Below are 20,282 nucleotides of genomic sequence, written 5' to 3' on the forward strand. Positions count from 1 at the left end.
AATGAAAAAATGAAAATGACACTGCTGAAGGCACTGAAAAGACAGCAGTAACATACAATAACAAGCGCACAAAACAACACACATACTCAGCTATTTGATGTAATGTGTAGGTGAGCCAGGCCAGAATCAAGTGTATGCAGTAAAGGTGATACTTAAGAGCAGCAATCACAAATACCATTTACTGCAGAAGCACCAAAAAACACGAGCATGCACACAGTCACCCTCTGAACAAAGGTGCAAGGTGACAAAGGAGCTGCGCCGAGAGCTGCGATGAGAACACAATCACACGTTCACACTCAGACTGAGCCGAGCACTTGTTTGGATTCAAAGCGGCGCTGTGAGAAAAGACACCATCATACAGTGGAAGCGTTCGCAAACACAAACGCACAACACAGCTGGTTGATGATATATGAGAACCATATCCCAACCACAAACCAAGCTGTAACCCTAAAATGTCCATGTTTTCCATCTAGGGATCAGCTTTTTTTTGTCCCCATCATTTGACTCTATCATCAGAATTTGGTTTCCACAATGCAAGGAATACAAGTCCAGACAAACACACAGCACAGCAGAGGCGGCACCGAGTGTTAAAAAGTCACATTTTGCTCTTTTGTTCAAGTTTTCCGCACGCTTTCCCCCCAACTTCATCCTGTGTTGCTCTCTCCTTCCGTCTTGCTCTACTTCCTGCAGCCACAGGCAAGGACTGTTACTTGTCCTGTTACTTCCAAAGGAGGGCAACCTTCACACACACACACACAGTCATACACACATACAGTACATTCGGCTCTGTCACAGTCTATCACATATGTTTACAAAAGGGAAAAAAGGCAAACACTCATTGGCTCTAGCAGCAAATAGCCTGAGTTATCTTTGCTAATCATGTATTTGCTAGTGTGCACTGTGTGTTAAAGTACAAGCCAGCAAGTCTGAGCATGTGACCTGCAGTGTGTGTGTGTGTGTGTGTGATTGTGTTAGAGACAGATAACACAGTGTTTGTGCTGAAAGTGGCCTAAACTGTGTGCCCGTTTCATTAAATATGTGTGTTTGTCCTGAAAATGAAAGTCTCCCTGATACCCAATTAGAGGAGCATACAGCAGGATCGTCTCATTGTTGTCACTCACACACACACACACACACACACACACACACACACACACACACACACACACACACACACACAATACAAATGACCCTTCGTTAAAGCGATTACAGATTAATGAGCAGAGCGCCCGCATAATCCAGTTTAGCCTGAGATGGGGATGTGATGCCATCAATGCTCGATGTTCACACAGTCCTGCACAGCTGCACGTTGCTGGATCGGTACTGATGGATTCTGCGTAACTGACCAATAAGAGCCACTCTTTGCCACCATCAGTGCAACCATCACAATGGGCTGAGAGAATCAAGAGTGACAGTTGAGTGTTCAGGTCTACCATCATTAGACACTGCTAAAGAATAGAAACCTTCCAACAACCAACCAGGATGATGATCTGCTGGATAAGCTGGGTAAACTCAGCTTGATGCTAGGACCAGGCCTCCACTCCTGAGCATTATGTGATGCTGCAAGACCTGTAAGACCAAGAGGTCCGTGCGAAGCTAAATAAACAAACAAACCCCAGCTAGTCTAGGGTCATAGCAAGAGCTGCCTTCAAAGAGAACCAAGATATCAAGCAAGTATTATCAACAGACAATTCAAACAAACAAACTATCATTATGAGAAAAAAATAACTGTCACCTAAAGGAGTTGCGTTGGCACAATCGTCCTGCAGAATTGCCAATAAATGTCAATAAATTATTGTGGCTTATACTGAAACAGAGCCGCAATGTCAAGGTCAATCTGTGTTAAGTGCATTACAAGCTTGTGTTATCACCTGGGGGAAACAGTGTGCAACCTGAGCTGGAGAGGATTACAGACGTGTACACGCATTATTTGCATGGAAGTAGATATACAGCCACACAGCACAAAGGCCCAAATGTACCAACTGTTGAGCCTCGTCACGCTTGAGTGCAGTTTATGCGTTCGCAAAGAGTCTCTCTCTCTTTATCTGCTTTTTAACTACTGCTAAATCTCAGTTTTAACAGAGTGACTGCGCTGCTGGAGAGACAGATGTTCCCGACAGTTTCCTTCCAAATTTGGAGATGTGCAAAATATAAACAAACCGAGGCATGCAAGGTTGCACCTTCATTTTCCATCGAGTCTGGTTCAGGTTTCAACAGGCCAAAAATGGGATTATGTAGAAAACACTGTCATAATATGATCCCTTGTGTTGGTATGTGTGCGATTATGTACCTGTTGTCAGCATGATTTGTGTTTTCCACACAGTGTGTGTCCTTTTATGTAACTGGACGCTACTGTGTCCTTGTTAATAACACATGTGAAAGCAAAGCATATGTCAGTGACATTGTCCATAAATAGGTGTCACTACACCTTGGTAATAGAAGTGTGTGTGTGTGTGTGTGCGTATGCTAGCTGCCAGATTGGAGTGTATGATCTCACAGCAGGGGAATCGCTGCCAGAAGACATAAGCAACATGGCTCTAAAAACACAGACACAAACATTACCACACGGCAACAAAGGCCTGCTCAGCCCACAGCAGTTTCAGAGCCACATCGACCACAACATATACACTACAGCAGCAGCAGCAGGAGAGCCGCTCAGCCTCATTACGTTCTCCTCTACACAGCCACCAACAAAAATGATTTCTGTCCGTCAATTAGCTCTGCGTCACGCAGGCTTCTGAAATACAGACGGTAGCCGTCTTCCCCCACTGTTCTAACAACAACAGGATGCAAATAATATGTTCAATAATGCCGTTATTTCATCTGTGGCAACCTTAAAGCTATGTGCCTGTGTCCGTACAACAACAACAACAACAACAAATCAGTGCACTGTGAGGAGTGATTCTTATGATTTTTTAATCATAACCGACTCCCCTGCTCATTCTATGATGGTAGATTAATACCCCGTTCAAAAATGTGGCTTAAGCAGGATTCAGCCACATCCAGATCAATCCAGATGTGTTTTTTTCTGAGTGTGAACACCTCCAATCTGGCTGTATCCAGTTTGATTTCAATTTGGAAATTGGCTCAAATGTGGCTCAGGTGTGAACGCTAATGTGGCGAGCGAATCCGGCTAGCGACACACTACTTCCGGTTCACGGGCGACACGGGACAAAAAAAACGCACGACGCATGCGCACACGCGGTCCTACCGCGGCCTGAACGGACTCTGTATATTACGAGGCGCCACCTAGTGGTTTGGAGGACAGCACACATGCTGGATGAAGCCGGATTGAGTGCGGACACAAGTGTGTGCTAGCCAGATTTGAAAACAGGTCTGAACGCATCCAGCTTAAAGGCTGTCTGGGCTCAATCCTACTCTAGCTGGAATGACTTTCTCCAGTGTGAACAGGGCCTTAAAGAACCAGATTGAGGAAATGTTGTCGGGGAAGGAAAAAAAAAGACAAATCTAATGTTCAAAAATACTGTAAACATCTTATATTTGACATATAACAGACCCTGTTTGAGCGGAGGCCAAAAGGACCAAACTGCATCAGAGCTTGACCAATGAGGTTACATAGTGCGATACCAACATTGATGCATATTGTATTCTTAGAAAGGTCTGTAAAAGAGGATTTATGCCACTAGTGGGAATGGCAGCACAGAAAGGCACACCAGTGAAATTCAGTGAGTGGGTTCGCAGCTTTTTTAACACAGGGTGAGAGGTTTCACTGCAGGTTTTTACAGCCAAGCAGCCTTCAAGCTGCTGAGAGAAAAAGTGTTTAACTGGTTAGCCGTCATTTCGCATTCCAGAGCCTCTGCAGCACTATTGAATAAACAGATCATTAACGTCAATGTATGTCACCATCTTCCATATCTCCATGAGGCTTGAGGATGGACAGCTACTTGCACAAATAGTAAATAATCATGGAAACTTGTGCAAAATGGAGGAGGAGGAAGAGGAGGAGGGTTACATGTTATCTCCCCTTCATCTCCGGCAGGCGAGTTGAGCCGCAGAGGAAACTTCAGACCTCTTGGTCGCTCAGCTGTGCGGAAGACTGAGCACCGCCAAGGCAAGTGGCAAAGCTTCTTAATGAACGCCACCTCCCTGTTTGTGTGTGTGTGTACAAGTATGCAGAAGCCCGCTGGCACACTTTCTATTTCTTCTTTCCGTTTGTGTGTGTTCAGCAGTCAGCGTTCAGGGGGGCAGGGAGGATAATGTGACGCTGACACTCGAGGAACGGCGTGCGACGTGCCGCTATTGTGTTGCAGGGCAATTACAGCAAACCAGTCAAACAAATGCACAATGTATAATTCAGAACATCCTGCATTTCTGCACCGCACATCCTAATGTCCAACAGTAGTCATTACCAGACCAGGAGATTTATTTTTCATCTGCTGTTTTCACTTGTTTTAACATTAAGATGTTAAACTGGGGAAAAAAACACAATCTGAGTTACTACAAAAATGTTGACTGAAGCTGTTCTGTTTCATCTGGTAAACAAGCCCTGTAACTTCCCCAGAGAATGACCCCTTCAACCGGGAAGTTGTCTTTGATTACAACACCATAGTTTCACATAAAAGAGCTAAAGTTAGAGATCATGCTAAAGTGTCCCTGGTTTTTTGCACCTCCTGAGACCCACAAGCACTGTAGAGCAGGTTTGACCTGGAATATAGGTGCCACTTTTACCCCTTTTCAATGAAGGACAAAAGATGGACGTTAGTGGGTATTTCTACCCACCATGTTTCAGTACATAAAAGTGTTCATCAACTGCAGGAAATACCAGGCCACAACTCCATATGGACCATTTCCTGAGGAAAAACAGGACTTTCTAAACTCAACACTGCAGCATTTTTAAACAATACCTCAGTCAAAAAACATAAGACATAATTTAAACACAGGAACTACTTCACTGTTGCAGCCAATGTCTCCACCATGAATGTCTTTTTAGGGACGTTTTGGGAGGGAGGTTAACCAAGGTGAGACGCAGTGTTTATTAGCTAAACACAACAGTGTGGTTCTGTTTGAAAAATACTAGAGATACTTCCAAGGGTTATGTCAGCCTGACAGATCTGACACTGCTAAGAAAGCCTCTAGTTCCTGCAGATGTGTTTTAAATGCTTCTTCAAAGCCACAGCAACATCAAGACAAAGATCAGAAAAACAAAGAAAGAGATAGAACAAAATGATGCATAATCTTGCCAAGGAGACACAGGTTAGTCAAACTTCAGCCAAACCAATCATACACAAAGCTTTAGTCAAACACTAAGCCAAGACCGGGCATCCATCTGTGTACCCGAGTCATGGGACTTTCACTCAGCACTGCTGGGAGGCCTCCTTTAATGGAACAGGGCGATGAGCTCTGCGACAGAGCCCATTCCTGGAATACCTGATGCAGAGGAGCCGTACAAAGAGGCCTTAAATCAACCCTGCTGGATGTCACAATCCGAACCATTCAGTGCGAACACTGGAACACACAGCTGCCGTTCCACCTGATGGTAGCGCTAAATACACCTGAGATCTGCTCATCTCCATTCAGCACTTCAGTCTGTGTGTGTGTGTGTGTGTGTGTGTGTGCATATGCAAGGCCAAGACTGACAGAGCAGCTGCTACACACTCATCAGCGGGATTGTTTGGCTACAGAAAATGAAAGTTTCCCTCCCTGAGGTGAAGGATGGAAACAAATGAGCTGAGCGGAGGGAGCGGTGTCAAGTGTATGTGTGATGACACTGCAGAACCTACACAAGACAGCAGAAAGAGAAATCACCCATGACTCCACACTGGTCTGGAGCCAATGAGATGATTTATTCCTCCCCAGTAAAGAAAAAGAATGGAAGGTCAGGAGGGCCGCACACAGAAATGACCTCAGAAGCACTCATCATGCTGTGTTGATGGATATGGGGACGCTAATTTTGAGACGACCACCTGCCCTTCAAAAAAACAAACATTCAGGTTATTGTGGTTGCTCACATTTGAGAGACTTGTGCGATATCATCTCTGACCCCGAAATATTTCCTGTTGCTCGACTCCAAATGTCAACAAAATACACAATCGTGGGTGGATAAGATTAATTTGTCCAGGTTTTCTCTACAAATCAGCATGAATGCATGTTCAACCCACAGCTCTGCACATACGTTAAGTGGCATTTTGGGTAGACAGGAAGAGGTTAGAGCAACGACATCTCACCCATAGGAGGAGGAGGGGAGGTTTTCAGAGAAGTCCTCACAAGATTAACAAACAAGAACGTGTGAGAAATAGGTCACACTCAACAGCAAACTGCAAGAAATTGTGATTTACGGTCTGCAGGTACTCTAAGCTCCAGATTAGCTGCCAACACTGCTTCTGTAGACTTTCCTGTCGCCTCTGAGTGTGTGAGAAATCCTATTTAAATGTAGATGACAGAGTTGCCACTTCTTCTCTCCATCCCCCCCAACCCCCTTATTTCTGGCTCTGCGAGTCTCTCCCCGTTGCTGCAACTGCAGTGAAATCGAAGATATCTGACGTTACCGTGACGGCTGCTGGAAACAGCTTCCCCACCAAAAGAGGAGACACAACCAGTAATGGATGTTAGTGCACAAACACAAAGAACCTAATCAAAACAAAGGTCTAAGACCGTATCATTTATTCACAAGTGTGTTGCGTGTGCACACACTCACACATTGCAAGACCAAAATGCTAAAAAGCAAAACACACACTTGAGGCTTTTGCGCCTAACCCAGTAAAAAGACCCAAAGCATTTTAGAGAGCAGCATTAAGATGTCAGCATGTGAGCTTTGTGTAATGATGACTGAGGTGCTTTTAGCAGCACGCGTTAGGCCGGGATTAGACTTTCTTGTGGATGCAGAGAGCTGCAGCAACCACAGACCACATAGCCGTTACTGTTGCTACTTTATAGTCGATTGTGCCCAGTTACACTGACCGTAGTGCACATTTGATATTGCTAAAAGACCCGTTTGCCCCTTTACTGTTTTTTCATGAGTAAACCCAACTTGCCAGGCTCGGAGATATGTGCTTGCACCCGAACCATGAGTGGTTCGGACCAATCAGCACTGACGACTGCTACTTGCTACATCTCATAGATTCTCCTCGGCTTGTTGTATTTAAGGTTTAGCCATTTGTATTCTGTAGAAATGTGACTCCATTTTAAAATAGTGTCCTCTGGCTGTTGTGTAGAACCAACCAAGGGTGTGTCAGGTTGCTGACTGACAGTGATGCTCATTTTAGCCTTTTCAACTATGGTAAATGTTGAGAATCTCAGCCACAAATTCCATCAGTCTCCATTCAAGTAGCCGCCACGGGTCACTCGCGTCAACTTTGAGCGTTCACACTTGGAAAAAAAATCTGGCTAAAGCGGGATTCGGGCCTATCCAGATGTTTTTTTTCTGAGTGTGAACACCTCGAATCTGGCAGTATCCAGTTTGATTTCAATCCGGATCTAGCCAGATTGGCTCAAATGTGGCGTGAACGCAAGTGTGTGCTAGCCAGATTTGAAAATAGGTCTGAACGCATCCAGTTTAAAGGCTGTCTGGGCTCAATCCTACTCTAGCTGGAATGACTTTCTCCAGTGTGAACCACCCAAACATAGCTGCTAGCTTGCTGCGTGCTGGTTAATGTACTATAACCCCATGTCCTGTGAGCACCGGTATACATTTTATGGTGGCAGATTTTAACTGCATTTAAAAACTCTACATACATGCATGTAAAAAGGGTAGTGCAATCATTTAATTGTACCATTTTCCAGACAAAAACCAGATGTTGCCAGGTTGGCGGGGGATTCCTGGTGATATGTGCACATAAAGATAGTATTAAAATGTATTAAAGTCAACCCATCATAATATATTTATTTGTAGCCTATGCATATACGGTATCATGTTACCAGATCAATGCCGATGCACATCACTAGTCTCTCTCCAACTATGCGTTTAGCCCAGGTTGACAAACATGTGCACTAAACAGCAGTTAACCTTTGACCTTGAATCTAACTCATGACCCTGGTTATTACTGCTGCCTGCATCGTAAATATGGGACAAACTTCGGCTGGAGCACACACACAGACACACACAGACAAACGGTACATCTGATCTGTGGATCACACACACCCACTCCAGTCAAACAAAGAAGCCCACTTCTTTGTTTAAGGGTGGGCGCTGAGGTAAGGTGGATAAGGTGTCTTATTGCCTATTGTGACCTTGCTGCATTGCCCTTATGGACATACCTCCATATAATTATTGCCATCGATCAGAAGCAAGACAGAAAATGTGATCATAAATGTCCAACATGTGACAGCGCCTAGTGTTACAGCTGTACGACATGGATGCAAACTGCATGTTTGACAGTCAGTGCTTCATCACGTCTTTGGTGCAACAATCTGGTGTGTGTTAGAAAACAAAAGATAAGCAGCCTGTTATCTTTAACAATGGGGCAATAAAGCTACTGGATGGCCGAGATCCTGCACAGACACACACACACACACAAAAAAAAGTGGCAATCACAGCTTCAAATACCACATAAAATTCTAATGAATGCTTTAATACCACATGACAACAACAGTGCTGTCATAGCAGGCTTTCTAAATAGGCACCCCTGGCTGTTTTGTTGCAGTCCTACAGTGTAAACACACAGACTGGGTCATTTCCCCATTCAACAAACCAGACACACAAAAATGATAAGTCACGCTCTCTGGGCTCTCTCACATACCTCGGCACACAGCTGGGCGAGGAGCGGTCCACCTCCCAGGTAGCGTACAGGTTCATGTGGACCGGCCGGTTGGAGGTGATGCTGACCGGCTTGGAGGGCTGCATGTGCGGCGAAGGGACGCCCCCAGTCCGCGGGAGCCCTCCTCGCTCCGACATGCTGGAGGCTGAAAAGGAAGGCTTTCAGACGGATCTAATGTAAAGGAGGGAATACCAGCCTTCTCCGTGTGTGTGTGAGTGTGTGTCGTCCTTCTCTCGCTCCTGATGGTGCAGACGCGTTAAGAAGAAAACGCTCCGGCGTGCGGCGCGGAGGGAAAGTTGATCCGTTTTGTGCTAATCGCCGCCTGATAGTGAGAACATCGCAGTCGTCGGAGGGTTTGTACCCAAAGGCAGGCGGCAGATCGCCGTCTCTGTCCCTGCGTAACTTGTTGTCTGCTCGGTGTGCGCTGGCTGTCGGTGTTTATCGGTGCAGGAAGCGGAAATTTCTTTCGCAGGAGTTGCACAATGAAGCAACGCCTCTTCGGCGAGCACGAGACACGGAGAGGAAGTGACCAATGAGAAGCCGCGTTCTTAAAACATTACTCACGTTTGTATTATTTTACGTCAATATTACACTTTATTATTATTATTATTATTATTTTCTTGTCGTAATAATACGTGAAACAAATGGCAAACCTATATTAATTATAAATTCTTTTAATGACACTTTTTTATTTTTAATGCAATCATGTTTTATTATTATTGAATGTACTGTTTACAAGTATTCACTATAAAAAAAATGCATTATTTTCATATTGTTTAAATCGGTGGTAATTAGAAAATAACTGACTACATACAAATTATTACTTTTTAAAGTCTGCCTTAGCCGCTGTTAGCATCTTTGTATGTAGCCACGAGATGTGTACCTGTATTTAGCACACAGTTGAAGTAGATTGTAATTAAAATACGTTCTTTTTCTTCACTCTTACACGTAAAAAAAATGTTTAATTTAGTTGCTGGTCAAACTGCTGTTGCTAACTCTCTACATCATCCTGTTAGCTGTTATAGCTAACAGCCAGCTAGCTAGCTAGCTAGCAAGCTAAAACAAGCTAGCAGATTTATCTTTGGTCAGACCTGGTGGTGCACATTAAAACACAAAATAGGTGTATCCACATTCAAAACTGTGAACTATAAAAACTCGCATTTTTGTAGTTTAGCTGTACATTTTTGGTCAAAGCGTCACCTAGCAGGCTACTAGCGTAAAATGGCTGCTGACTGCAAAACCACCTGTTAGCATTGTTAGCATTGTTAGCTAGCTAGATAAGGAAAACCAACTAATTTACTAAGTAAATGAATGATGTGTAACATATTTGAAAGGAACAGGTAGGAGTGGCTTTTCAGATGTCTGCTTTTTCTTGATGTTTTGCAAAATATTATTAATATTATTACACTTATCAACATGCCTGCAGGTGTGTTTGATCAAATCAGCAATACTCAGTATTTTAATACAAACATTAACCAACCTAGTGAATTACAGCAGCAAAGGTTATCACTGCACAAACTAATGCAATGGATGATTAATAAAACCTCTTCCTCTTGATTATACTGTTGGATCGATTTAAAATTCTGAGCCAATATTTACCCATCTTGCATGTGTATATATATATATGTGTGTGTGTGTGTGTGTGTGTGTGTCATCACACACTGACTGGATCGAGTCTCGGGTGTTACTGAAATGATTCTCATTAGCCACACACACACACCATCTTTCAGCTGTTATTTGAAGGCAAATATAAAAAGGTGCCAAACCCTGCCTGTGAGTTCAGCTTACTTTTATTTCATACACGTTCCCTGAGCTGTCCGATATGACTTGGAGAGAAAACCCATCTGTTAATGTCACAGACAGACAGATAATGTTGGAAATGTGCAGCTCGTGACCACCACCTAAAAGCCATTCTCCACCCTCCCCCCAGCTCTCTCTGGGATTTGGCTTCCTGTTAGAGCAGCATGAAACAGGTGCTTGCATCCTCAGGTGACAAAGGCATGACTGATTACAACCGGAGTCTAAAAAAATCAGACATCACAACAGCGCTGGCTCCCATCAGCTCTCTCTGTGGGCAGATTATCATCAGGGCTTACAATTTGCATCGTAGATGGGGTGTGAGTGAACATTTGATAGTTTGCTATTACTGTTAAAGATTAAGATTAAAAAAGACTGCAGTTCCTCTAATGGCCACTTGAGGGCGGGCACGAAAGTGAGTCAATCCACCACCGCGTTAAAATGTCTTTAACAGAATAGTTATGAATTAAGGCTCAAAATCTGACTCTTTGTCCATTTCTGGATTAACTAGGTGTTAAAATGTCAACAGATGCCATAGTGTGTGCCATATTTATGTCAGTAGTACTTTATTATTATTAACCATTTGTTGTTGAGGTTTACATGATTCAGCCCTTTCATGAATGCACCACGTTGCCTCATTCTTGGATAATCAGCTGAGTGACTTAACCGTAACACAACCCCTCTGCTCTTTTTAACACGATTCTCTCACCAGCAGCGCCTGCCACTGACAGAGAGATTAGACGCAAGCAGATTAAAAACATGGTCACGGGATAATCCGGGGTTACTTTTAACACAGCGCCACGCAAAATCTGCCAAGTCATCAAGTGACACTGCACAGGCTCCAAATCCGATGTTGGAGTCAATTAAGTCTGTACCATCTCAACATGCAACACAAATATATTCGAATATATTCAACACAAAAAAAAAAAAAACGAAGCAAATACAAATATTTGTCACTTATTCTGCTTAATAGTTAAATATTTACCTGAATTTTCCCTCTGGGATAAATAAAGTATCTCTCCATATACATGACATAAAACTATGGTAAAATAAAAGCCTTTTATTTTTCCAAAAAAAGCACTCCAAAACCCCCCAGTAGATTTGATGACAATAATAAACATCTTGTCTATTGTTTGTTTGATCAGGTCTGTCTGCTGTTCCCTGTGTGGGGCCTGTGTACCAGTGACCGAGTCTGCACGTAGCTGCAGCACTTAGTATGTGGGTCACTGTGCTTCCCAGACGGTCAGGTGACCGTCACCGTTCTCTGCTGCCCTCTAGCTGTGCAGCTGTGAATTTTAGGCTTGACTGCCTCTCCTTGTTTGTATACGTTTGTGACTCATTGAAGAAGAAAGCGATAACCCCCTCAGAGCCTCCTGCGCATATGGTGCTCCCCCTGACATTGTAGTTCAGGCTAAAATGATATCGGCGTTACCACGGCAACCGACCTGGAAGGTTAATTTACACTCATTTGGCCCCCAACACACACTCCCTGTAAAATACATAAGAAAAAATTAAACGCGACCTTCCTCCTTGTGCCTGTGACCGATCAGCTGACATAGAAAATACACACAGAGTGATGATTAAATCAACCTGAAGTCACGTCAGTTCCTGTCATCATTTATTTACAAAAAAAAACCATGTGGTTACAGTGAAAAACATAAACCTAAAAAGTCAAACGAGAGGAGACACACGTCACTAATTCTCATGTGATCCCGATTACACGAGATGGATTTACTTTCAAAGAAATAACAAAAGAAACAAAAAGTGTATGTACTGCTGTTGGTCTAACAGATATTTGATATTCCTTTGAAACTGTCCTTTGAAACTAAAACCTCCGAGTGTCTCTTCCTCTTTCATTTCCTGTTGTGGCCCGTTCTCGTGCAGCGCCAAACCAGAAACTCCACGTTTCTCCTTTAGAACTTGAACTCTTTGTATTTTTTGGCGCCGCCTCTTGTGTCCTGTGGCTGTGCCTTCCGCTTTTTTTGCTGTTCGGTGAAGAGGAACAAGAGAGGGATGTTAATATTCAAATGTAACCAAAAAGGGGGGAAAAGGGGCCTTTAGACTTTTGAATTGTTGAAAATGTGACTTGTACCTTCTGTTTTGCAGCGTGCTCAGCCACCATGTCGCTAAAGTCTTCCTTCGCCACCTGGGCCTGCTGTTCTCTGACGTGCTCCTCGTACTTCTGTGTCATGGCCATAGGGTCCAGCTCCAGCTCCTCAGGAGCCAGGGCCACCTCCACACCCTGTGACTCCTGTCCTCCGCCCGTCTTACGACTTACCATGGCCTGAAGACAGCAGAGAGCTTTTAACACGCAGCCGCCATGACAAAATACCACAATGTTTGGATTTCATGCAGAGACGTACCCCTGACACGTCGTAAATGTGTGTTGAGGCCATCATGGCCGCTCCTACGGGGCCAGTTCGTCTCTCTGGGAGAACAGTGAAGAGCTGTGGTGTCTCATTCCTACAAAATCAAAAACAGCATTCAGGGTTTTTTTTAAGTCAGTCTGATACAAATACAGCACTGAAAACTGAGTAAGTACATTAATATCAGCACACGGTGACACTCACCCGTCCATGGCCTCCTCAATCTTTTTCTTTCTCAGCTCAATCAGCTCTGGGGTCTCCATGCCAGCTGGCACTGATGAGAAGCCTCCAGGTGTGATCAGACCACTAAAACACACAAATAAGACACAACAAATGTCAGCATGTGTACAGATGATTAAATTTAGCAACATTTTGTCTAAAATAATAAACTCTAAAAATAAAAGCAAAGACTCTTCTATTTTAAATCGCTCCCTGGTGTAAGGTTGAGTGGTTCAACAGAATCTGCCCTTTTAAACACCTGTCTGCTGGAGTGAAGAATCCGGTTTCGTCTGGCTTCTCCTCGTCACTCTCCTCCTCCTCCTCTTCCTCTGATGACTCCTCGTCGGACGGCTCCAGCTCTCCCCATGGTGTGTGGTCCACCTCTTCTTCCTCCGCTTTAGCCTGAGCACAGAAAAACATCGGTCAACCAAAAGACAATAAGACACATTTTTCTAGGGCCACTCAACAGCAGCTGCATTAGCCAACAGGAAGACATGGCCGGCGGAGACCATTCAGATACTGAGCTGTAACAAAGTTTAACAGCAACTGACCAGGAAGTCTGTAGCATTGGTCCCGAACACGTCCCCGTAAAGAGGTTTGCCCATCTCGTCTACAGGCGGCTTCCCCCAGCCTCCAGCGTGATAACCAAAAGTGCAGTTCTGATGAATGGAGAGACCACAAATCAAATGAAGACATTTTAACAATTAGGAGTGCACAAGGGGGGGGGGGGTAATCCATTATGAATCTTACATCAGGGATGGGGGAGTTGAGTCCTGGAATCTTCAGGTTGGGGTACGAAGGAGGGGGGCCGTATCTCTGCATGGCAATCAACCAGGGTGGAGGCACCTTGTGGGCGTTCTGGAGAAGAAGAGAATGTGACGTTAACACAACAGCAAGATGGGCTCCTAAAAATATGTTTATTGCTTTGCTGCTATTTTTATATGCCTCAGCATTGTGATTGCCTCCTCGCCTGTTTATGTAAGCAAGTGCTATCAGATCTGATTTCCACAGCCTCATGTGCTCAACAACAATAACATGCAGAGTGACTACAGAGCTGCTGATGTTTTTGGCAGAGCAGGATGAATTGCTCTCTTTTACCCCGTTCACACTGGGGAAAAAAATGTGGCTTAAGCAGGATTCAGCCGCATCCGGATCAATCCAGATGTGTTTTGAGGTGTGAACACCTCGAATCCAGCTGTATCCAGTTTGATTTCAATCCGGCTAGATCCACCCACGAGAGGTGGCTCTAGCTGGATTGGCTCAAATGTGGCTCAGGTGTGAACGCGAATGTGGCGAGCGAATCCGGCTAGCGACATGCTACTTCCGGTTAGCGATGTGCTACTTCCGCTTCACGGGGCGCGACACGGGACAAAAAAACGCATGACGCATGCGCACACGCGGTCCTACCGCGGCGTGAACAGACTCTGTATATTACGAGGCGCCACCTAGTGGTTTGGAGGACCGCAAACACGCTGGATGAAGCCGGATTGAGTGCGGACACAAGTGTGTGCTAGCCAGATTTGAAAATAGGTCTGAACGCATCCAGCTTAAAGGCTGTCTGGGCTCAATCCTACTCTAGCTGGAATGACTTTCTCCAGTGTGAACGGGGCCTTTGTTACTATTCTGATATTAGTGGAACTTACAGGTCCAACCGGCATGCCGAGAGCAATGCGCAGCTCATCAGACAGATCTCCTGGCTTCTTCTCCTTCAGACGGGTTTCAAACTCTTTACCCTGCACACAGACATACAAAGCACACAAGGCAGGTGATGCTCAGAGCCCCAAAACTGGCACAGCATAGGATCAAAGAACTGTCATGTTATCCTGCATAAAGACATTCAGCCTATGTTATCTCTACTTGTAGCCATGAACTTTATACTGCAGGAGTTTAACAGGCATCACGCAATATTGTTCCTCGTACCTCGTAGTAAAGGTCTCCATGGATGGTGAGTTTGGGTTTGATCTGCCATTTGAAGAAGGCATCGTGGAGCTTCTGGTAGTCAATGTCAATCTTTCCCATCTTGGGACGGACCTTCTCTCTCATTTTGGTTTTCATAGTTTTGGCATCCTCCTGTAAAATTAGACAACGAAGGAACTGTTAATGACGCAGGACTTTGTGTTGAATGAAACTGATGAACATGATGGACCGGGTGCCCACCTTCTCCTGCAGAGCCTCCCTCATCTCCTGGATTCCCGTCCTCTTGATGAATTCGGGCAGCTGGAACGGAGGCTTCTCTATGCCTCTTTTACCCTGCAGATATTTTCTCTTGAAGCACCAGTGGCGAGGCACCGGTACCGTGTTCCTGGTGGCCTTTAAGTGGACCAGCAGTTTGGGCTCCTGTGCTGTCACATCGTGCATCTCCACCACATCTGGGCGAGCTACCAGCTGGAATAAAACACACATAAATGTTTCTCTGCTTTATTGGCTTTTAAGAAAATGACAAAACTTGTTTTTATTACCTGTTTAAGTTCAGCCACTGTCAGCCTGTTCATTCTCCTCAGCTTCTTCTTGGATAACTTTGGTGCGTCTGGTCTGACTTCCTGTAAGAGAGACATATTTCAAATCTTCAGAACATAACTAAACAACTGCTTGTACTGTTTATCTGACAGAAGCAGCCATTCAAACCTCATCGCTGTCATCGCTGTCCTTCCTCTCCTCCTCAAATCCCTTTTTCCGCAGCATAGGCGTCTCTTGCTTTTCTGACTTCTCTGGCTTCTTCTCTTTCTCCTTCTTCACATCGTCAGTCAGCTGGAGAACAGATATTAAAGAGGGAACGCATTAGAGGAAACTCAAAGCAAATGCTAACACACATCTGTAGTAAACGGCCTGTTGTGTTTACCCTGAACGCTTCAAAAATCCTCTTGAAGAAGATGAAGTTGGGGTCGTAAATCTCTGGCTCCTCTGTGACGTATTCAATCTCCACCTCATTCTCATTCTCCTTCTCCTTCTCCTTCTCCTTCTCTTTATCTTTATCCTTCTCCTTGTCGCTGCCCTCTTTCTGCTGCTCTGCCTGCTCCTTCTTCTCCTGCGCTCGCTTCTTCTTGCTCTTCTTTTTGCGGTTTCTGCGCTTGCGGTTTTTCTGAAGAGAAAGGTGAGTTGATAAATTCAGAAAGTTATTTGAAATTACTGACAGATGCAGTGAAGATGTGTGCAAGCGTACATCTTTTTTAGATAGCTGGCTGTCATCATCTTCTGCCTCAGATAAGACTGAAGAATTCATGCCGTTCTCTCCCTCATCATCCTCGTCCTCCTCTTCTGGAAAAAAAAAGCGCACCATGATGACCACACTCCCAACATGTACCTCACATAATCCTGAATGCAGCTCTGCTGACCTGTGGGTTCAATGAGCTGCTCCTGTCTGATCTCCTTCAGCTGGAGGATCTTCTCCAGAGCCTGAGGGATCTTTGGCCCGCCAACACTTACCTCCTCACTCTGCCAGCCCTGGAACAAAACACACATTAGGAGAAATTAAGAGCCAACTATGTAGATTCAAATAGAATAACAAAAACAAATGTGGAAAAGCAGCTTGTTTACCTCTCTATTGTCCTCTCCCGGAGGAGGAGGCACTCTCTGTTTCTGGGTCGGCAACATGGAGACACCAGGAGGAAGCGGCCCACGAGGATCCAAACCTTAAACGGATAGTTCACTGTGTTATTCATATATCCATCAGCAAAGGTTAAACTTATTTATAGAGAACAAATGGTGGTTTGCCACACCTGCCACAGCGCTGACAGACGGCATGGGTCTTGGCTGCATCTTAGCCATCTCCTGCTGACGTTCTTGTTCCAGCAGCACAGCAGCCTGAAATACAAGAGATGTGTTGGTAAAGAAAAGGGGAAACATCTTGAAATGTTTTAGCTGTTGCAACAAAATCGCTCATTTTCATCTTCTCACCCTTTTTTGTTGCTCCAGAAGATCCTGTTCGTCCATGACATGGGAATCACCCTAACATGCACAGAAACAATCATGAGCCAAAATATGGTTTGGGTATTCTTTGTGTGGAAGTTTTCAAAGTGAAAATCTTCTCATTACAGAATGAGAAGTTCTGCAGCTATAAAGGAAAACAGGCCCTTTAAAGTCCTACTTCCTGAAGCTCAGACATCTTACCCTATCCTCCTGCTGCAACATCATGGCTGCCCTCTCCTGAGCCATCTTCAGTTGATCATCCTGCATCAGGCCAGGCGGGGGCAAACCTGGGTGCTCCATTCCCATGTGCATACCAGGTGGAGGTGGGCCTCCAGGCATCATGTTTATAGCCTGGAGCATACCCATACCAGGAGGCATGGGGGGCATGGGCATTGGAGGAAGAGGAGGGATACCCGCCATCTGAAGATGAAAGAAATACAGACGACAATGAGGAAGACTGGGACGTATGAGCAAGTATAAACATATTTATAAACCGTGCTGACCTGGGGACCCATTGATTTGTCATCATTTGGTTTGCTGAGGAAAATCCCAGTCTGCATGAAGAGATAATAAATTAACAAGATGCCAAAAAAGTTTTACAACAATTTGACTTCATCGATTACTTTTAAGTAAGCCAAGAGTTCAACCTAAACAACAAGCAGGAAGTCATTCAAAACAGTGTGTTGATCGCATTAAGTGGGAAAGTTGATGTGACGTGACTGCTAATGCTAACAGGTTCAGTCCCTCAACAGTCTGTTCATTTACCTGCATCATGTAGCCTTTCAGTCTGTCAATCAGCTCCTCCCTGGGACCTAAAGAAAGACAGAATGATTCAGAAATAAACTAAGACAGCATTAAGACGCATCGTCTTCAGAACTACACTTCATTCACACGGAAGAGATCAACAGAAAAGCAGGCTAACTGAGGTTAGCGCGTTCCTGACCCTTAAAATTAGCAAACCTGCTAATCCACCGGGTTAGCTACAGACCAGAGGTCTATATGGTATGTTTAACTGCACTGGACTGCACATGCAAACCCAAACAAGCGCGTTTTAGAGAGTGTAAACACAGAGCAGGCCTAGCTTTAGCACGTTGCAGCGGACGTATTACGTTTAACTAAGCTAAAGCTAGTAGCCGGCTAGCTGTTATTCGCTTTACAAAACCCCCACATTTTGAGTCCTTTTCCTGGTTTTCTCTTACCCATATTGGGCGCTCCCAGTTCCGCCAGCTTCGCCTGAAGCTCCGGGTTGCTCCATGTATTCAACCCCGCAATTGCACTCCCTAAATCGGACGGAAGAGAGTCGGTGCCCGGTGGTCCGTCGGATGCCATGTTGAGATTCTCTCAATGGAACAACGGCGGCAGCGGAAAACACGCGAGAACGGGAATGGCGCAGTGCATGATGGGATACACGCACTGGCATCTGGGAGTTGATGTCGACACTGGTGCCACTTCCAAAAAACTGCTATAAAAACTTAACAGATTAATATTTTTTCTTACTTTTTTCTGCATAAATATGTTAAACAACTTCAGCCCTCTTCAAAACTACCAAACATTAAATCATTTTGAGGATATTAAATTTAAATGCCAGTTTGATTACTTGATGTCACAGTCATTTTTTTATGAAGAAAACACAATCTGTATTTGACAATCTGTGATGTATTTGAAAAATTTAAATGGGAACTCTAAAATGTGTCTAGACAGAGTCTTTGTTACAAAAAATTGTGCCATATGCACCAACACAGATAAAATGGTGGCCAGGTAAAGAGGCAAAAATGACCCAAATGGACAAAAAAGTCCCCAATGACGTCCGAGGGTAAAATAACTTTAATCTGAACTAGGAAAGGGCATTTCCTGAAGAAAATGCAAGTTTGATTGCTGCAGCTGAAGCTTTGCTGAATTGCTGAAGAATCAGAGCGATTCAGAGCTTTGTGTGCCTCTGTGTGTGTCAGCCTGTCACCATGGTAACAGGAGGAGACCTCAAAAACCACTCCAACTTTGAGAGCCTGGCGTGCGGAAACGATTCGGAATTAGAAAATTCTGAATACAAGTTTGATAGAGCAGCATCTAATGAGCGTTTTAAGACTAAAATGGAGTCTGTAGCTTGAAATTTGTAGGAGGAGGAGGAGATACATTTGGCAGATGACTCTCGTTGAAGGGCTCTCTCATGTTAAAAATGACACCGAAACTGCTTAATATTTGGTCAATGTATGCTGAAGATACGCTGCACCAAAAAACGTACAGAAGAAAAGAAAAAAGAAGAAGAAGAAGAAAGAGGGTGAAGAACAACAGATTGCCTAGCAACGGCAATCAAACTAATTAATCACAGTTTAATCACAATTTATTGTAGGGACAATTTTCTGAACTGTAATTCACACCCTGTTCTATGTCCCTACTCTATAAAGTAACCTGACAAAAATTCAAGGCCCCCTTTTTAATTAGCACATTTAACTGGTCATAAAAATATGATTCATGTAAAATATTCATTAGATCATTTACATAAACGTGAAGACAGCATAATGAGTCCAAACAGTATACATTATAGGTGAAAAATGGTAATCCTCCACTTTAAAAGAAAGCTGGTTTAAAAGATTAGGCTGATACAGTCTAAGTAGACATATACATTCTTACAAATCATATTCATAATTACATATTTACATATATTAACAAAACATCAACACTTTTCCTTTGACATCACAACAGCAACACTCATATTTCTTAGTGTTGGGATCGGTCTGATCCATGATTTTCAACTTCTGCAGAAAGTTCTGCCTTAAATCAGCGTCAGGTAGCCGCTGGATCACCGTCTTCACATCAGATTTTGGAATTTTAATGCAGAAAATTGTATAGACTTCTTTCTGGGTGATCCAGGCTCGAAATCTACATTTGAAGATTGACATTCGTGGGTTCCTGTGTGGTGAGGGGGTCATTTTCCAGGGTCTCTCTGCCATGTTTGAGTTCAGCAGAGGGAGCAACCCTTACATCAGACAAACTGTGGAACACTGAGTGCAGCTGTGCTCTTAAAACTCAGCGAGCTTCTCCATACTTCTGTTTTTGTCCTTGTCACCCATACCACCACCTTCCTTCTCTGGGTCATACCGTCCTCCACCTGCCAGATCTATAAGTGCTTGTATGATGGACCTGCGTTGGCTTTTGTATTCACACAGCAACGTCTGGTCTTCATCCAACCTCTGGCCTGTGAGGCAAAGCTGCAGTTCTACACACACAGAACACAGACAGGAAGTGACTGCCAAACGAAGGTGTTGATTAATCCTAAGTAAAC

The 20,282-nt window shown here is 44.2% G+C and overlaps 2 protein-coding genes across 5 annotated transcripts in view; both read right to left on the minus strand.

Moving 5' to 3' along the window:
• Window positions 1-10,370, minus strand: part of pacs1 (phosphofurin acidic cluster sorting protein 1) — a 43,716-nt gene extending 33,346 nt beyond the window's left edge. For 2 of the 3 annotated variants that reach the window (XM_028428853.1, XM_028428851.1), the window contains exon 1: window positions 8,697-9,174. In XM_028428853.1, the coding sequence (XP_028284654.1) occupies window positions 8,697-8,851 (155 nt within the window). In that variant the 5' untranslated portion in view covers window positions 8,852-9,174. Of the gene's footprint in view, window positions 1-8,696; window positions 9,175-10,340 lie in introns of those variants that run through there. The other variant, XM_028428852.1, reaches the window with a different exon arrangement.
• Window positions 10,371-12,112: 1,742 nt separating this feature from the next.
• On the minus strand, window positions 12,113-18,350 carry sf3b2 (splicing factor 3b, subunit 2). Of its 2 annotated transcripts, none has more exons than XM_028429675.1 (22): window positions 18,202-18,331; window positions 17,768-17,814; window positions 17,506-17,556; window positions 17,204-17,422; window positions 16,991-17,041; window positions 16,813-16,897; window positions 16,631-16,725; window positions 16,429-16,537; window positions 16,257-16,351; window positions 15,936-16,175; window positions 15,722-15,844; window positions 15,556-15,636; window positions 15,254-15,481; window positions 15,017-15,166; window positions 14,740-14,829; window positions 13,847-13,954; window positions 13,648-13,755; window positions 13,356-13,498; window positions 13,082-13,183; window positions 12,875-12,974; window positions 12,604-12,795; window positions 12,113-12,496 (listed from the first exon to the last, which is right to left on the minus strand). In XM_028429675.1, exons 1-22 carry the CDS (start codon window positions 18,329-18,331, stop codon window positions 12,425-12,427), a joined length of 2,619 nt encoding a protein of 872 aa, XP_028285476.1. In that variant the 3' UTR covers window positions 12,113-12,424. The 2 variants fall into 2 exon arrangements, with proteins under 2 accessions (XP_028285476.1, XP_028285477.1); XM_028429676.1 differs by having other exon boundaries at window positions 12,425-12,496; window positions 16,257-16,348; window positions 18,202-18,350.
• Between the last annotated feature and the right edge of the window lie 1,932 nt (window positions 18,351-20,282).

The sequence above is a fragment of the Parambassis ranga genome, chromosome 18 (genome assembly GCF_900634625.1).
Source record: "Parambassis ranga chromosome 18, fParRan2.1, whole genome shotgun sequence".
Lineage (NCBI taxonomy): Eukaryota > Metazoa > Chordata > Actinopteri > Ambassidae > Parambassis > Parambassis ranga.